Below are 16519 nucleotides of genomic sequence, written 5' to 3' on the forward strand. Positions count from 1 at the left end.
ACGCACGCGCACAAGACTAAAAGGCAACCAACATCACTGCGCTGACCTTGCAGTAGGTTTGGAAGGAGAGGCAAAAATTCCTGATACAGGAGATCATGGCTACCTCCCCCGATGGAGCGGAACAAGGCTCGAAGCAGCAGGAAATAGTTATAGGGTTCTTTGGCAGTCTGGGCGAGCTCCATTGAGCTGTTCACAATCTTGTGCAGGTGAGGCTGCAGGATGGAGAAAAGGCAGGTTAACAAGCTCTAAATGAGGAGGGTTCACTGCAAAAAGATAGGAACGGAAGGTAATTTTGATGAATTTATTCTAAAAGGAAAAACAAAATAAAAATTTTCCAACTTTTATTTGACTCAAATTAATTTCTTCTAAAACATATGTAGGCTTCCACCAGTTTGGCTGTGAAAGCAGCACTTACTAGGTTCCCATCTTACTATGTAGGTACATGATGCTGAGCAGACACTTTGCAACAGGAACTGGAGGGCCTGTGAGCTCTACTGTTCTTGTGAACAGTCCTTCGTGAGACCAAATAATCAAACAAGATGAGGGACTTCCCTGGTAGCACAGTAGTTAAGAATCCGCCTGCCAATGCAGGTGACACGGGTTCAATCCCTGGTCCGGGAAGATCCCACATGCTACAGAGCAACTAAGCCCGTGAGCCACAACTACTGAGCCTGAGCTCTAGAGCCCACGAGCCGCAACTACTGAGCCCGTGTGCCACAACTGCTGAAGCCCGTGCACCTAGAGCCCACGCTCTGCAACAAGAGAAGCCACCGCAATGAGAAGCCCACACACCACAATGAAGACTAGCCCCTGCTCGCTGCAACTGGAGTAAGCCCGCACGTTGCAATGAAGACCTAATGCCGCCAAAAATAAATAAATAAATAAATTTATAAAATAAAATAAACTTAAAAAAAAAAATCAAACAAAATGAAAGAAGCCTGTTCCTTAACTATCAGCATGCAAAATGCAAGCTAAAGGAACTGAAACTTCACTACCAAATACCATACATGCAAAGTTTGGAAGGACCTCAAACGACATATGAGATGGTAACATTTTAGAAGACTTAATCGAAAAATGTGTTCATGAGCATTTTATTAGCTTATAGTAAGTTTAATCAACATTTTAAGACAGATTAGTTTTTTATCTTGTACTTCAAATCCTAGTTTTGACATGTGACAGGTTAAGTTTGATGTGAATTTTTTTGCAGGTGTATTTAAAGTGAACTGTGACCTGTAAACTACCTGTATAGTCAGTGATACAATTACAAGTCTGTTACTGTATATGGCAAGATATATTTCTTTTATGGATAAATCACATATATTAGTCTCATGACAAAACGTTCTATGAAATTATTCTTTGAACATCTTTCTTGAACAATATTCCAAAACCCCATCATTAGACTTGTCTAATCTATTAGGTTTTATTCTCTTTTTATTTTATTTTTTTTTTAATTCTCTTTTTTGTTGGTTTTTGTTCTACATATTGTCCCAGATATCGGCAAAAATGGAATTATTTGAAGATACCAAATTATGTGGACAAAGACTATTAAATATTTTATATCTTTCTAAAAATTTGAATATTTTCTTTTTATACTAACACAGAAGTAATGTCAAGGTTGTTGACAACTGATTACTATATAACTGAAAAAATGGAGGAAACTGTCACATAAAAGCACAAATTACTGGTGCTTTATATCACCACCTATATATTTACTTCAGAAAAAAATAGATCTTTTCCCCTATGGGAAAACATCTCTCTTCAGACAGAATTGATGATAATATTCAACCTTCTACAGAAATTAAGTGGAAGAGAATTTTGATAAGGTTTTTGTTCCATCTGCTGCCTTTAGTGGATGATGTAACCATGCATTGGTTTCTGCCATTTGCTAGAGTCAAATAACTGATGAGATAAAATTACACGTATAGGATTAGTCATCTATAAAAATGTGTTATGAGACACATCCCTCCCAGATGGTCTTAATAAAGGACACAAATTGGCTAGAGCTCTTGATTCAGAGGGGAAAAATGAACAAATAGCCCTGAAATGGGATGTTTATGTGCTGCCACAGAAAATATGAACACAGAGATGTGCTGTCGAAGATGGGTATGTGATGAGAACTGTTACACAGCCAGCCATTTCCCATTGGATCTGAGAGGTAAGATGTTTTTTCCTCTTATATTCTTCTGCGTCACTCAATTTTAAAAAAAAAAAAAAAAAGCACAGTGTGCTCCTACACTACTTGTGTGGTCCACACAAGAAATGAGTTTAAAAAAGAAAATCAGGGTGCCAAGACTAATGACAACCCCTGCCTACCACGAGAGCTCTGAGTGTTCATTTTGGATTAGGAGACAAATAGATGAAGCTCTGCTTTAGAAACACATGAAATGTTTTCTACACTTGGCCCTGATTCGTTGTAAACATTTATTAATTCAATATTACAATATTTATAAATATAAAGAGCAAAGCCAGTTTCTGTTCAAAATGAAGAAAATTAAAAAGCAACAACAAAAAAACCCAAACACAATGCACAGCTTGGATCTGAGTTTACCTTCAGCATTTGTTCGTTTTCAGCTGCGAAGAGGGAGACGGAGCCAAAGACCAACTTGAACAGTTTGAGGTACAGGTTGGAGAGCTCCACATTGGAGCCCATTTCTGGCAGGCGGTCCAGGAGATATTCCACCAGAATTGTAGCAAACAGAGCAGAGGTAGTAGGATTTGCCAAGAAGGAATTGGCAACAATCTGTCAAAACAAGAAACACATGTGACAAAAATCATTACTTCCAAAAAAAAATCCCACAAGGACTCAGGGGCAAAAAATATACACATCAATTTTCACTGCAAAGTAAAGGAGCTGTTACAGTGGAGGATTCCTGGACTGAATGTCAATATTATGACATAGTGTGAGTGTGTTTCGTGTTTGGTAACTGCAACATTGTTGCTTTTGTTGTGGTCATCCATTTACAATGCTTGGTGTCAGTCTATTTATCTCTTGTAAAATAGAATACAGTGTGTGTGTGTGAGTTGTGAAAAAAAAAAAAAGAAAAGAAAACTACCATATGGCAATTGTATCAGTTACCTATTACTTTGTAACAAATTACCCTAAAGTGCAATGGCTTAAAACAACACACATTATTTCAGTTAAAAAATAAAAAAAATCATTACTTCCCCAAAGCGGATTCAAGAAAAAATAATGAACTTTCCAAAATTACAAAATCAAATCTGTATCAGACACTTCAAGAAATGAATTATCCTCCAAAAGAAAAAAAACAAAACCGATTTGAGCACTGAGTGGAGTTCACTTAAGTACTTAATCTGTCATTTTATTGTCACCAGCAAGGACCAAGAGCCTACATCTAACACGTATTTAATTTCTACTATGAAAGGAAGTGGTCCAAAGCATCTTAAACTTTTGAAATTTTTCTTTTACTACAGCCTAATAGTTCTCTAAATTTTGCTCTACAGCACTATCCTTAGGCACATCACTTACAAAATAAAAGGAACACCAACTATTCGACACATGTTGAAAGAACATAAGAGTGTCATACCTGAAGAGCGTAATTTTTTGAGATTCTTTCCACCATATAAGGGACTGTAGTCTGAAAGATTTCTTTAAACGTTAATGGGTTCATCATCGTGAAGACGCCGGCAAAGTGCTCCAATACCTCCTTCTCTTCCTTCATTCTAACAGTTTGGCAGTTTGCTACTCGAATGTATGTCTGTCCATTTCCTGCTATCTGGACCTAGCACAGGAAAAAAAAAACACACGGGAATTAAAACTGAATATCTCTGAATATATTCCAATACACAATCAGATCAACTGAATACTTAAAACAGAGTATTTGAATTAGATAACAAATCTCCGCCACCTCCCCCCTCCCAAATCTTTTAAATTCTCTATTTTCACCTTAAATTTGCGGGGGGGTGGGGGGAAGACCTCAGAAAACAAAAACCTTCATTAGGTGTTTAAAACAGTAAGAAATTTAGTAAAATTAAATATCGTTTCTATTGCATTCCCTTTACACCATCTGCCCCTCAAAATACACTGACACAGGAATTCTCACCATAAATGCAACCCTATGCTACAGAACAAAAGCAAACCTCAGTATATGAATACTCTAGACCATCCAAATAGTAACAGATTTCTGAGACCCCTTCCATCACTAGCACCTCTAATTCTAAGAGGCATTTTCCACACTCAGGAGCCTGGTTTGAGGGCACTCACTGCCTTACCTGATAAATATCTAAAGCCTGCATTGCATATTTCACAAGTTTTATGTAAATCTGAGTCTCTTTGGGCTGCAACTGCTTGTTGGGAATGAACTGAGCTTCTGGAAAAGAGAGCACAATAAGTTAATGTGAATAAAACCCACTCTATGAAAAACATCATTTGTCGAAATGATTCAAGAGCACAATTACCACCAGGCGCTTTGCACGACGTTATGCCCCACGTGATTGTCTTGACGCCACAGACCAAGGTTTTTACCAAACTCCGGCAATCCGTAACTTGGAATGTCTGCTTGTCTTCCTTGTCCTTTTCTCCTTGCTTCTCAAAGGGAGGCACGGGGGCTGGCGTCACAGGGGTGGCAGGGGTGGGGGGTGGGGGTGGGGCCGGGGCTGGGGCGGGAACGGGGGCTGGGGAAGGGGCAGGGCCGGGAGCTGCAGGGGCCGCAGGCACCCCCGGCAGAGCTGCTTCCACGGCTCCGAGTTCCGACTGAGGCTTGCACTTCTTAAAAATGGCAGAGAGCTGGTACCTCGCAATGGTGTGGAATTTGAGAACAAAAACCTGTCAGGAAGAGAAAGTGGAGGGGAGACAAAAATCATTCCTCTTCAATAGGCCAACAACCCTTCCAGAAGACAGAAAAGAACTCTCTCTGAAACCACCTGCTGAAGTTGGTGCTCTTCCCCCACAGGTACTACAGCAAGTGTCACCATCTCCACTTCATCCGTGGAGAAGCAGCTCAGGAGAGCTGGGTGACTGGCCTGATGAGCAGGGCCTGGATGCGACCGGGGACTGCTCCGGGATCCACACTATCTACCCCTGACCCAGGCACCCTGGGTATCTCTCCAGAGAAGTTCACAGATAAGGTAGCACTTGGCTAGGCGGTGTCCCAGAAAACACCTCTCCTGATTACTCGCCAGGAACTGTGCTAAGAGCTCACGCGCTGCCCTACTCATCTCAAACAATCCTAGGAAGCAGACACTGTGACTGTCCCTGGTTAGAAGACAGGCAGACCAGCATCTGGCAGGTCAAGCATCTCGCCCAAGGATCCTTGGCTAGTTGATGGGGTAGTGGGGGTTTGAACCCAGGTGGTCTAAACACCCAGGACCAAGCTGGCAACTGGGCGGCCCGTGAACTGCCAGCAAAGCGCTCATGTGAGTGGAGCGCCGTGCGGTGAAGACGCGGAGGGAACCGGTACCTCCAGCATCCGCATCAGCACGTCCCGCCCATTGCCGCTCTCCTGCTCGCTCTTGGAGCGGATGCAGTCCACCAGGTTGAGCAGGAGCTTGCAGGACATGGTCTGGATGCTGCTGGGCAGGGACTCATCATCAATATTCTTGGCGAAGAGCTGGACGGCGAGGGAGAGGTCACTGAGGGGCAGGTGCTGACGGACGTGGTGCACAAGGTCGGCCAGCGTGCTGTAGGCGAGGGGCCTGCGGGCAGAGACCTCTGCTAGTTTGCATCTCAGCGGCCCCACCCGCCTCGGCTGTGGGCCACCATCTCCACCACTACCTGCGCCCCAGGAACACCCCCAGTGGGATGGCTCATCTGGGGCACGCTTTATAGGGTCCCAGTATCCCCCCTGTTATTTCCTCCCAGCTACATGATTAGAAGGCTCAGGCCTTGTCTTTTTGCTTAAATCTTTACTTTCTAAATTAAAAAGGTTAACTTTGTGCGCATCATGTTTATACCAGCACATCTAGTTAATCTGAGCAGAAGTAACTACCAGCTTGATTGTGCACTAAATGGGTTCTGCTGCTCAAAGCTGAACAGCCTCTGTCAAATAACACCTTATATACCATATATTTTATTGAGCCGCAACAGTAGTGTTCAGGCCACCCAGCACTTTCACTCACTGAACGTCTGGACACCTGCCATGTGCCAGACACTGCGCCCAGCACCAGGGATGCCAGTGACCCCAGTAAATAGAGCTCCTGTCCTCAGGAAGCTTATTTCTGGGGCGGGGGGGAACACACGAGTAAAGAAATCAACTGTGCAAGTTGCTAAGTGCTGCAGGAGATGTGAAAAGGCACCAGGAGAAAAACTGGCCAGAGAAAGCCCCTCCGAGGTGACATCGGCTCTGTGACCTCAGCCAGGGACATTTCCATCTGGAGGAAACTGGCAGGTCAAGGCCCTGATTGGCAACTGCCTGGGGGAGTCGAGGAGCCGCAGAGGCCCGCGTGGCCGCAGCAGGTCAGGCAGAGAGAGCAGAGTCAAACCCCGCGGGGGCCACATGCCATGGTCAAGAGTCTGGGTTTTGTCTAAGGGCGACCGACAGAAACCACTGGAGGGTTTCAATCTAACATCCATTCAGGCGGGTTCAACCCCAAGTTATAAAGAATGTCTTACTCGATATTTTACAACAGTGTTTTATATAGAAAACACAGTGAACCGTCTACACCATATTCAGAATATTCTGCATACTTTTCATACGATCAATCACACCTCCCTTGTTAGAACCAAAAAATGACTAATGTTGATCCCTTTTACATTGTGAAAGATGATTAAATGTTAATTCTTTCCTTTAGAAATAATAAGCATGATCACAACTATATTTATTTTATAAAATGCATGAGAAATAAAGACTAGGAGGAAACAGTTCAAAATATTACCCACGTTAGTTGATCTCCTTATGGAGAACCAAAGTTTTCTCTCCTTTCTTCTTAGTAGGTTATCAAATACTTTTTTTGATAAAAAGGTGCATTTACTACTTAGAAAGCAAAACAACTAACACTAGTCAGATAGTTCTACCTACAATTTAAATCAAGACAACTACTCTGATTAAGCCAAGGCACTAGAAGCAAACTAAGGCGTTTCTGAAACTTCCCGCAATTCTAAATCCAATGGGAGAGGAAAAGGCCCAACAGTCCACGCTCATTGAAATGCTAAGGAAGTGTCAGGATCCACGGTCCCTGGCACTGAATAGACCAGATATCACGGGTTCAACATCATACCTGAGAGTCTCTCGAGCAGTATATCCTGAGCCAATTAGTATGGATTCATCAAACAGCTTGTCCATGCAAGGAATGAACTCTGGAACACAAACATCCATTGCATACATCACCAACCAAACCAGGTGTGTGTAAGTCACTTAATAGTACTTTCACAGGAGCCAGCCTGTACCAACGAGCAATCCAGATGTGGGGCGGCGTGGGGAACATGAAGGCACACGAGCTACTTTAGTCTAAGACGCTGGCTGTGGTGGGCCACACCAGCCATGTGTCACAGAGACGCGGTCAGGATCACATTCAGTGTCAGAGAATAAACTAAGAAACCGTGAGCCTCGTATCGCTGGAGGGGAACTCGCCCCCAATGCTTCAAGGGAGGTGCTGTCCACTGTCCTTAAAAGCTGACATGATCCACCCAAGGGGACAGTATTCCCTAAAGGCCCCTTTATTCACTGCCCTGAAGTCGTCCTTCTTCAAGACTGTAAGGTTAGTCATTATGGAGAAATAAGGATACTTCTCCATAGGAATTACAAAGGTCTAGGACATCCTAGTGTTCTCACAGGCATGGGTCCCAAGTTAGGGGTCCCAGGCAGAGCCACCACCAAACCTCCCCCCGCTCCTCTGCAGGCTGAGGCCCTCTCGGGGTGGAACAGCTGGTCCCCACTCAGGGACAACTGGCGTTTCTGAGGTTGCGCACACAGGGTGGCAAACAGTAGAGCAAACAGTACATTCTTTGCCAGCAAATAGCTACTGAGGATCAAAGATACAAGACACATGCACACTGGAGAGATGCCTCCTACAGCCAGGCAGCACAGGAAGAAAAACGAGAGAAGCCACAAGTAGTCCCTGAGGTCGGAGGAGGGGACATGCCCCGCTACCCATGGCGAGGTGGCCAGGAGGAAGGAGGCACAAAGGAAAGATGCAAAGGGCTGAGACCCCACATGCCGGAGGGCCGGCTGTGGGGATGAGTGATGTGTGCAGAGAAGAAATTAAGTTGCACGGCACTGGCTTCCAGATCACATTCAAGACCCAGAATCAGGGGCTTCCTTGGTGGCGCAGTGGTTGAGGGTCCGCCTGCCGATGCAGGGGACGCGGGTTTGTGACCCGGTCCGGGGGGATCCCACATGCCGCGGAGCGGCTGGGCCCGTGAGCCATGGCCGCTGAGCCTGCACGTCCAGAGCCTGTGCTCCGCAACAGGAGAGGCCACAACAGTGAGGGGCCCGCGCAAAAAAAAAAAAAAAAAAGACCCAGAATCAGATTTTCTAGGGAAACAGATAAATCTGTTAAACAGTCAGGTTTTTCCAAACTACTGCTTCTCAGGATTAGCACAAATGGGTGACCGTCTGATATCATTTTGGATGCCAACCAAGGAATGTTTTCACTAACATTTGGTAGTGGATGTGTAAATTTTAAATATATGCATGCATGTTTTGTATTTATAATATGGCTAACATTTAACATGATTCTTTATAGGTTTCTTTCAATGAAAATTTGAGATGTCATGATGTTACCTGTTTAAGTCTGGGAACCACTACGGGCTTCAAAATAAAGTATCTTGTTTAGAAAAAAAAAAAAAAGCAACAGCAGCCTTTAAAAGCTGAATTCAACCAGCCTAACACGATCTAACCTTGGAGGGTAGCATCTTGGATATCTGTCAATCTTTGTAGCGTTAACAAGACTGAAACCAAGCTTTATGGTCTCAAAAGAGGGCCTGGTCGTGTGTGACGGATCAGAGGTTATCTGATAACCATGAGAAGGGTTTTTAATCTGTCAGCACTTCAACAAGGAGAAACCTCCTGCTCCGTGGCTCCCCAATGCACCTCCAAAGTTCTTATTATTCCAATGGCAGGAATACCGAAAATTAATCTGACAATGGTGCTCCAGACACAACTCAGTCACTTCAGTAAATAGATTTTAAAACATCCCATTTAAAACTCTTCCATCATTTTCACAACATGGAGAAAGAAAACACTGTTTTCTTCTCACCTTTTAAAGATTGCTGGCTGTGAGTCAGAAAGCAAATGGCTATTTGCAATGTCAAAAGACAGGCAGTCAGAAGGCAGAGAAGTACTAAGAGATACCCAGACCATAAACTGTGCTAAGGAAATTATCACATTAATTATGAAACTGTTGAGAAGACAAAGGGAGAACCCTGGTGGCAGGCAAAAAAGATGGGCAGAGAGAAAGAGAGAGAGAGAAGGAAGGAGGGATGGGCAGGCAGAGAGAGGGGGAGGTAGAGAGGCAGATAAAGGAGAAAAAATACACCTAAAATAGCAATAAAGAAAGGACACACAGAGCCAAAATACTGAGCGAGCTGCAGGCTCAGCACACAATGGACCGCCAGCAGCAGGCCCACATTCACAGACAGGCGAGTGGCCAGAGGCAAGACAGACGTACGGTTTCGCAGCTCGGTAGTGAGGATGTGCTTCGCGGCAATCAGAAGCTCCTTTCTGAGGTGCGCAGTTTCTGCTGGACAATTTGAAAGTAGCTGTAACATTCCTTTTACCATTTGCTGAGAGTACTTAGTCACCAACTCCTGTAAAAAAAAAAAAAAAAAAAAAAAAGGAAAACAACACAGTTATACTGATAGGCAGTTGTTAAGAAAAACCCAAGTTTTATAAACTTTTAAAAAATTCAGTAAGAGTAAGCTTGGCTCAAAGGACCCTCAGAAAGTAATAGGCCTAACACACAAGTACTATCCGAAAAGTCTTAGCAGTTTGTGTGCACAATGCCACCCCGGAAGGAGGGGCAGCCACATGGAGCAGTTTCTTTTACATCATGGGATCATGGAGGCCTTCCTGTATTTTCTGTATTTTCCCAACTTTCAACAGTGAATATGTATTGCTTCCCTGTTAGAGGGAAGGAGGAAGAAATAAATATTGAAGTTAAAAAACAAAACTATTTACTGAGTCGTCCCATTGATGTAAGTTGTGAATGACACCAAAGACACCTTTAATCAGCTCAGAATGCGCTCCAGTCACAACTGCCTTTTGAGGTGCTTCAGGACGCTATTCACAATAACTCAAGCTGACTAAAATGTCAAGGGGTATCTAATCCAGATTTTTCTTTTTTTTTTTTACAAATGTTCCATTTTCTTAGTGTAAGTTATCATTATCGAGATAAACACATTAAAAAGGGAGGGGGGAGAAGGCTACAAATGTTTTCAAAGGTAGTTTAGAATAAAAACAATTTGACACACACATTTTCATTTTTACTTTCCTGAAATAAAATCTTTAAAAAAATGATCAATTATAATACAATTCCATTGCTCTAGAACAGATCAGGACTAAATTTATTCCATACTTTAGAATAACCACCTCTATACAAGAGTTTTATTCAAAAAAACTGTAAGACTAATGAGAGATAAGGTATCAATTTTTTCCTTCAAGTTCTTATGATTTAAGTAAGAAGAGACCACAGCTCCAAGTGGGAAAAACAAAAATAAAACTACTCTACAGGTTCCTCAAAAAAGCCTCCAAAACCTCTTTATCAGTTTTACTTGATAATGCCATTTTTTGAAGTTCCAATCTCTCCCACATAATTTGCTATAACACACAACTTCCAATAACAGCAAAAGTCAATAAACCTCATACATCCGCATAAAAATCTGTGTGCAAATATTTATATGGCTTTATTAAGTCTATATAGACAGGAAATACTTTAGTCTATAAAGACAGGAAATACTTTAGTGGTTGCCAGGGGCTGGTGGGTCAGAGAAGAATGGAAGTCACTGCTCATTGGTACGGATTTCTTTTTCGGGAGAAAAAATTGTTCTAAAATTGAATAGTGATTATGGTTGTACAAATCTGTGAATAAACTAAAAACCATTGAACTGTACACTTTAAAAGGGTGAATTTTATGGTATATGAATTATATCTTGATAAAATGCTTTAAAAAAATTGGAAATGATCCAAATGTTCATCATCAAAATGGATAAACACCATGATTACACCCATACAACAGAATACACCACTATGGCCTGAACTGTGTATCCCCCCCAAATTTCATATGTTGAAGCCCTAACCCCCATTGTGACTGTATCTGGAGATAAGAGTCTTTAGGAGGTAATTCAGGTTGAATGAGATCATAGGTGGGGCTCTCGTCCAGTAGGACTGTGGCCTTATAAAAGAAGAGAAGGAGATCTCTCTGTCCGCCTCACCACCATGGGAGGACACAGCAAGCAGGTGGCCACCTTCAACCCAGGAAGAAAGGCCTCCCCAGAAACCAAACCCTGCTGGAACCTTGATCTTGGATTTTCCAGGCTCCAGAACTGTGAGAAAATAAATTCTGGCTGTTTACACCTAGTCTATGGTATTTTGTTATGGCAGCCTGAGCAGACTAAGACAACTAACCACGAATAAAAAGTAACAAGTCACCAATAAAATAACAAGGATGAATCTCAGCATTACTGCTAAGTGAAAGAAGCCAGACTCAAAAGGTTACAAATGCTGTCCACCAAGTGATTAATCTCTATGACATTCTGGAAAAGGCAAAACTATGGAGACAGAAAACAAACCAGTGCTTGCCAGGGACTGGAGGCGGGAGGAGGAAATTGACTACAAACATATAAAAGGAATTTTTTGGACGATGGAAATGTTCTGTATTTTGATGTACTGGTGGTTAGGTATGCATTTGTACTGTACACATTTGTCAATCAGCGAACTGTACACCTACAAAAGGTGAATTTTACTGCATGTAAATTATATCTCAGTAAACCTGACTTAAAACAAAAGTCAATGAACTTACCTGGTAAATTCTGATGATATAAGCTAAAAATGACAACGTTTTGATCTGAGCAGCAATGAAATCAGCATATAACTCCTTGTTGTAAAGCTTATGTTGCCTAATGAGATATGAACAAAATTAACAATATTAGCTCTCAACTCTTTCGGTCATGTTACTATTAATTAAAAGCCTATAGTAATTACTAACCCCAAAAGGTTGATTTCTACACAGCAGCAACAGTAAACACGCCTACACTTTTATGCAGTTCCGACTAACTTAAAGGCCTTAAAGGCATGAAGCAGGCAGATCTCCAGGCCTCTGGGCAGCAGCCACAATCTGAATCCCCACAGCAAAGGCGAGACTGACCTGCTTCCCCAGAAGACAGCACGAGGGCACCTGTCTGAAGACCCCTGCTGTGGCCACAGAGGCTGTTAGGGCTGATTCACCCTCAGCTCTTGCTCTCAAGTGACTTAGAGCCAGATAGGCCGCAAGTCAAGAGAGCAAGTGACAAAGATCTTAGGAGGAATGCTGTGAGGCTGGAGAAAAAGCTTCACTGGGAGGCTTCAAGGATGAACGAGTCAGTGATTAAGGGTGATGGGTGAGGAAGAACGAAGCGGGTAAAGAGCTTCCTAGCCCTCGTGCTGAGAGGAACAGCAAGAACAAAGTCTTGAAGGTGAGAGAGCCTGGAATATCCCAAAGCTGTAATTGAGGACAGTAATGCCTAATGATAGTTCTAAATTTACAAGACACCAAAGACTGAGACATGTCACCCATCATCGAAATACAACTTCAGAAAGCCAAAAATACATAGAAGTTTAACCAAAATTTTATCACTCAAAATTTTCTTGTCTTACAAATGACGACAGCAAGTACATTTTTACTTGGATTAAAGAACTATGGTAATCAGCTACATCACTGACCAAAGAAATCTCACCTGGCTTGTGCAGATACCTGAATTGCAATGGTATTCATGATCAAGGGCACAAATTCAGCAACAACATTGTGGATATTCAGTTTGTAGAGCTAAAAGCAAACATATCAGATTGTCATGCTTTGACACTCTGCTTATAGCAAAATAGTTTGGCATACATACCAAAGAAACTGTGATGAGATTCATTAGTTAGCACATGTGTATCATACACATCTATTTGCCACAGAAAATTAGGTGTAAACTTTGTTGTAAAATAGGAAGCCCAAAACCCAAGAAGCTCCTAAGCAATATGCATACCTGATACATTAAAACAACAATAATGGGCAATTCTGCCAACACTTTCAAAGAAAGAGATCCTCTTGGAATGATGGAATGCTGCAAGAGAGGAACAGGAGGACTGAGGTTATCCCCGTGGCACTTAGCATAGCCCTAATCAGTGTGCCACTACTGCACATCACCCCACTGAAATAAAGGCAAGGGAAAATACTGACACGTCTTCGTAATTATCTGTGGTGAAATAAACTATTGTGAAAACAAAGTACATAGAACTGTTATTTAATATAAAGGTTTTCATATTTTACAATGTCACACCTGTAGTAAAAACCTCAGGAAAATTTGTCAAAACTTAAGAGATTCAAATCACAGGAGAAATTAAAAAAATTTTTTTAATCTATTATCTTGCTTACTTGCAAGAACAACAGCAAGAAGTACAAGTTTACCTAGTTTTATTCATAGGTATTTATAAACAGGAAAAATGCTTACAATAAATATAAGAAAAAAATAGTCTTAATATATAAAAACTCAAGTAAGGAAAATGTCAGACTCAAAATAAAAATGGGTGATAAATGGATAGGAACAGACAAGCAAAAAAAGAAACACAAAGACTGATAAACAGAAAACAAGTTTCTAATTCAGGAAGAACAAAGGAATGAAAGCTTCATTCAAAATGTAATTTCCTGTTTATCCTAGCTCAAAGTGAAACATTCTGCAAAACCATTTCAGTAAAACAAATACAGATGATAGTCTTGATTCAATCACAAAAATACAGTCATGGTAAATGCTCATACATGTTCCCTACGTGGCAAATACTACAAATCTAATGCATCAGCTGCAGACAGTACCAGCGTTACCTTCACAAAACTCCACGAGACTGATTTTTCAGATGAGAGGGAAAATAAGGTCAGAACAACGGTTCGTGAACTTTCCTACAGTCAAAAAATGCAAGTGGTAGAGCTGTAACATCATCCCAGAACTTCTGTCCGCAGAGCCCACACCGTCAGGCACTGAACTACAAATTTATATGTAGCTTAAAGGGACTTCACTAATGTTGAAGCTAAGGACAGAACGGAGGCCCCCTTGCCGGGTCAGCTGCTCTTTCTGGTTCTGGATTCCACCACGATGTTATCTTTGTACATTTGGTGAGCAACAGCTCACATGCATACCTGCAGAGCACAATCAGCAACACTCTCTCGCACGCGCACACACGTTTGTTTGCTTATTCTAAATCCCTCCATGTGTTTAAGAAAAAAACAAAAAACTTAAGTGGTCTAAAAAGTCAATACCTCATTTTTCCTCTACCAAGGGCAGGAGATGTGGATAAAAGCAAAGCAAAAAGCAAAACAACGGAAACGCTTACTGTTCTCGTCTCACTGTCCTCACGCTCAGGATTGACTTTCACAGCAATCGTTGTGATCATTCCGACCATTTCTGGGGGGGGGACTGTGTTCTCGGGGATCACCTGAGGGTTCTCAAAGTAGCGGTTCTACAGAAAAAAAAAAAACAGAAGTCATTTACAGCTGACGTGTGGTGAAGAAATCGAATGTCCTACCCTTTTATACTGCACCAACCCCACAGTACTTGGTGTTCTTTTTTTCCAGGACTATGAAGATAACATGACAGACACACCCGCCACCTCCAACAACAGAAAACAAACTTGCCTGCTGTATTTTCTATTTTTTCCTGGCTGATAAAAGATGAAATGTATGTCATGTTATATTACCACCTCAGTGAGGCGGGGAGGATGTAACCCATCTCTCCAGTGATAAGAAACTAGGAGCTGAACCCTACTGAATTAACTTTCCACACAGTCTCCTAAATAGAGGTCAAGTATGGAACAGAAACAAAGTACAGAAAACATTTTAAAAGGCCAGGACCTCACTGGCATCCTTAGTTCTCAATGAAATTTGGGCTTCATGTTAAAAAAGACAGCTTCGTATGAAAAGCAGCTCTTCTTTGATCAAAATGGTAGTTGACACGATGATAACTCGATAACTCAGAACGCAACTTAAGTTTTATACACTATTAGCAGGTTAAAATCCTTAAAAAACCAAAAAGTCAATTTTACCATGTGTGAATTTAAAAAAAAATTTAAGCTTAAAAAAAAACTGAAAATAGAAACTCTGAAACATAAACACATTTATGCACAATGATTTTTACCGAAGCATTATTTGTGACAGTAATGAATTGAAAATGGGGGAAACCAGCAATAGGGAGATGGTCAAGGTACATGCATATGACAGAAAATTATCGGTCGCTAAAAATTATGACTGCCACAGAAGAGTCTTGAAGGACGTTCCCTTCTGTAACAGTGATTCCTTCCAGTAAATGAGAGCATGGTAGGGAGGAGCCTTTCCTCCTCCACTCCACACACTTTTATATGGGTGGCGCTGCTTGGAAACAGTTTTTTCAATACAGGAAAAAATTTTCAAGATACAGAAAAATGCTGAAAGTATACACCACTCCCCCAAAAAGCTTCAAGAATATGAGGGCAACCATCTCTACAAAGCACAAAGTTAAACTCGAAACAAAACTCCAACGTCAATGGTTGCTTATAAGTGAAAGAATAATTATGGATGATTTTCCTTTTTTGCAAAATTTCTACAATAAGAATATATTGCTTTTACGTCAAAAATACAGTATCTAAACAATGAAACGAAAAGAACTCTTTTTCTAAGGGCTAATTTATGAACCTAGATTTTAACCATCACTAAATATTCCCCATTGTAAAATTAGCATCCCTCCAATTATTCCTTCAACCGTTTGGAATGAGGAAGTAATAAATAAATATAAACAGTAAATTCAAATAATATTAAAAACAGCATACCACTACTTTTGGAAGCTCCTTGTAAATCTGTTTCACAAAATCCAAAAAATGATGAATCTAAAAAAGAAATAGACAGTATTAGGAAGATATTTATAAACAGAAAATGCTTACAATAAATAAGAAAAACATCAATAGTTTCCATATGTAAGAACTCACAAAACAGGTAAGAAAAATGTCAGACTCAAGATACCAATAGGCAATGAATGTGAACACACACACACAAAAAGACTGATAAACAGAAAACAAGTGTTCTAATTCAGGAAGAGCAATGGAATGAAAATGATAATAAATGTCACTTTTTGCCTTTCAAAAAGTAATAGCACACCATGCTGGAGGGAGTGCAAATAAGGAGACACCCCTCCCCAACCATACTATACTATACTACTAAGGGAAGCTTAAACTGCTGAAGCCTTTCTGGAAACCAATGTAACAATATGTATCAGAAGCATTAAACATTAACACCTTTGATCTGGTAATTCTACTTCTATAAACCCAGTCTACAAAATAATTTGAATTGTAAACAGATATTCAGTTTTAGTCATGAAATAAAAATTTTGAAATACCCTAAATATCCAAGAATATGAAAGAATATT

The 16519-nt window shown here is 41.2% G+C and overlaps 1 protein-coding gene across 6 annotated transcripts in view; it reads right to left on the reverse strand.

The window, feature by feature from the left end:
• Positions 1-16519, reverse strand: part of TRRAP (transformation/transcription domain associated protein) — a 109605-nt gene that overhangs the window by 84020 nt on the left and 9066 nt on the right. For all 6 annotated transcript variants that reach the window (XM_060032430.1, XM_060032431.1, XM_060032429.1 and 3 more), the window contains 13 exons: positions 15927-15983; positions 14460-14585; positions 13121-13198; positions 12827-12915; positions 11914-12010; positions 9565-9703; positions 7174-7252; positions 5418-5652; positions 4417-4783; positions 4231-4328; positions 3546-3740; positions 2549-2740; positions 47-212 (listed from right to left, as the gene is read on the reverse strand). In XM_060032430.1, the coding sequence (XP_059888413.1) occupies positions 47-212; positions 2549-2740; positions 3546-3740; positions 4231-4328; positions 4417-4783; positions 5418-5652; positions 7174-7252; positions 9565-9703; positions 11914-12010; positions 12827-12915; positions 13121-13198; positions 14460-14585; positions 15927-15983 (1918 nt within the window). The remainder of the gene's footprint in view (positions 1-46; positions 213-2548; positions 2741-3545; positions 3741-4230; positions 4329-4416; positions 4784-5417; positions 5653-7173; positions 7253-9564; positions 9704-11913; positions 12011-12826; positions 12916-13120; positions 13199-14459; positions 14586-15926; positions 15984-16519) is intronic.

This window comes from Delphinus delphis, chromosome 15, assembly GCF_949987515.2.
Source record: "Delphinus delphis chromosome 15, mDelDel1.2, whole genome shotgun sequence".
In the NCBI taxonomy this organism is placed as follows: Eukaryota; Metazoa; Chordata; class Mammalia; order Artiodactyla; family Delphinidae; genus Delphinus; species Delphinus delphis.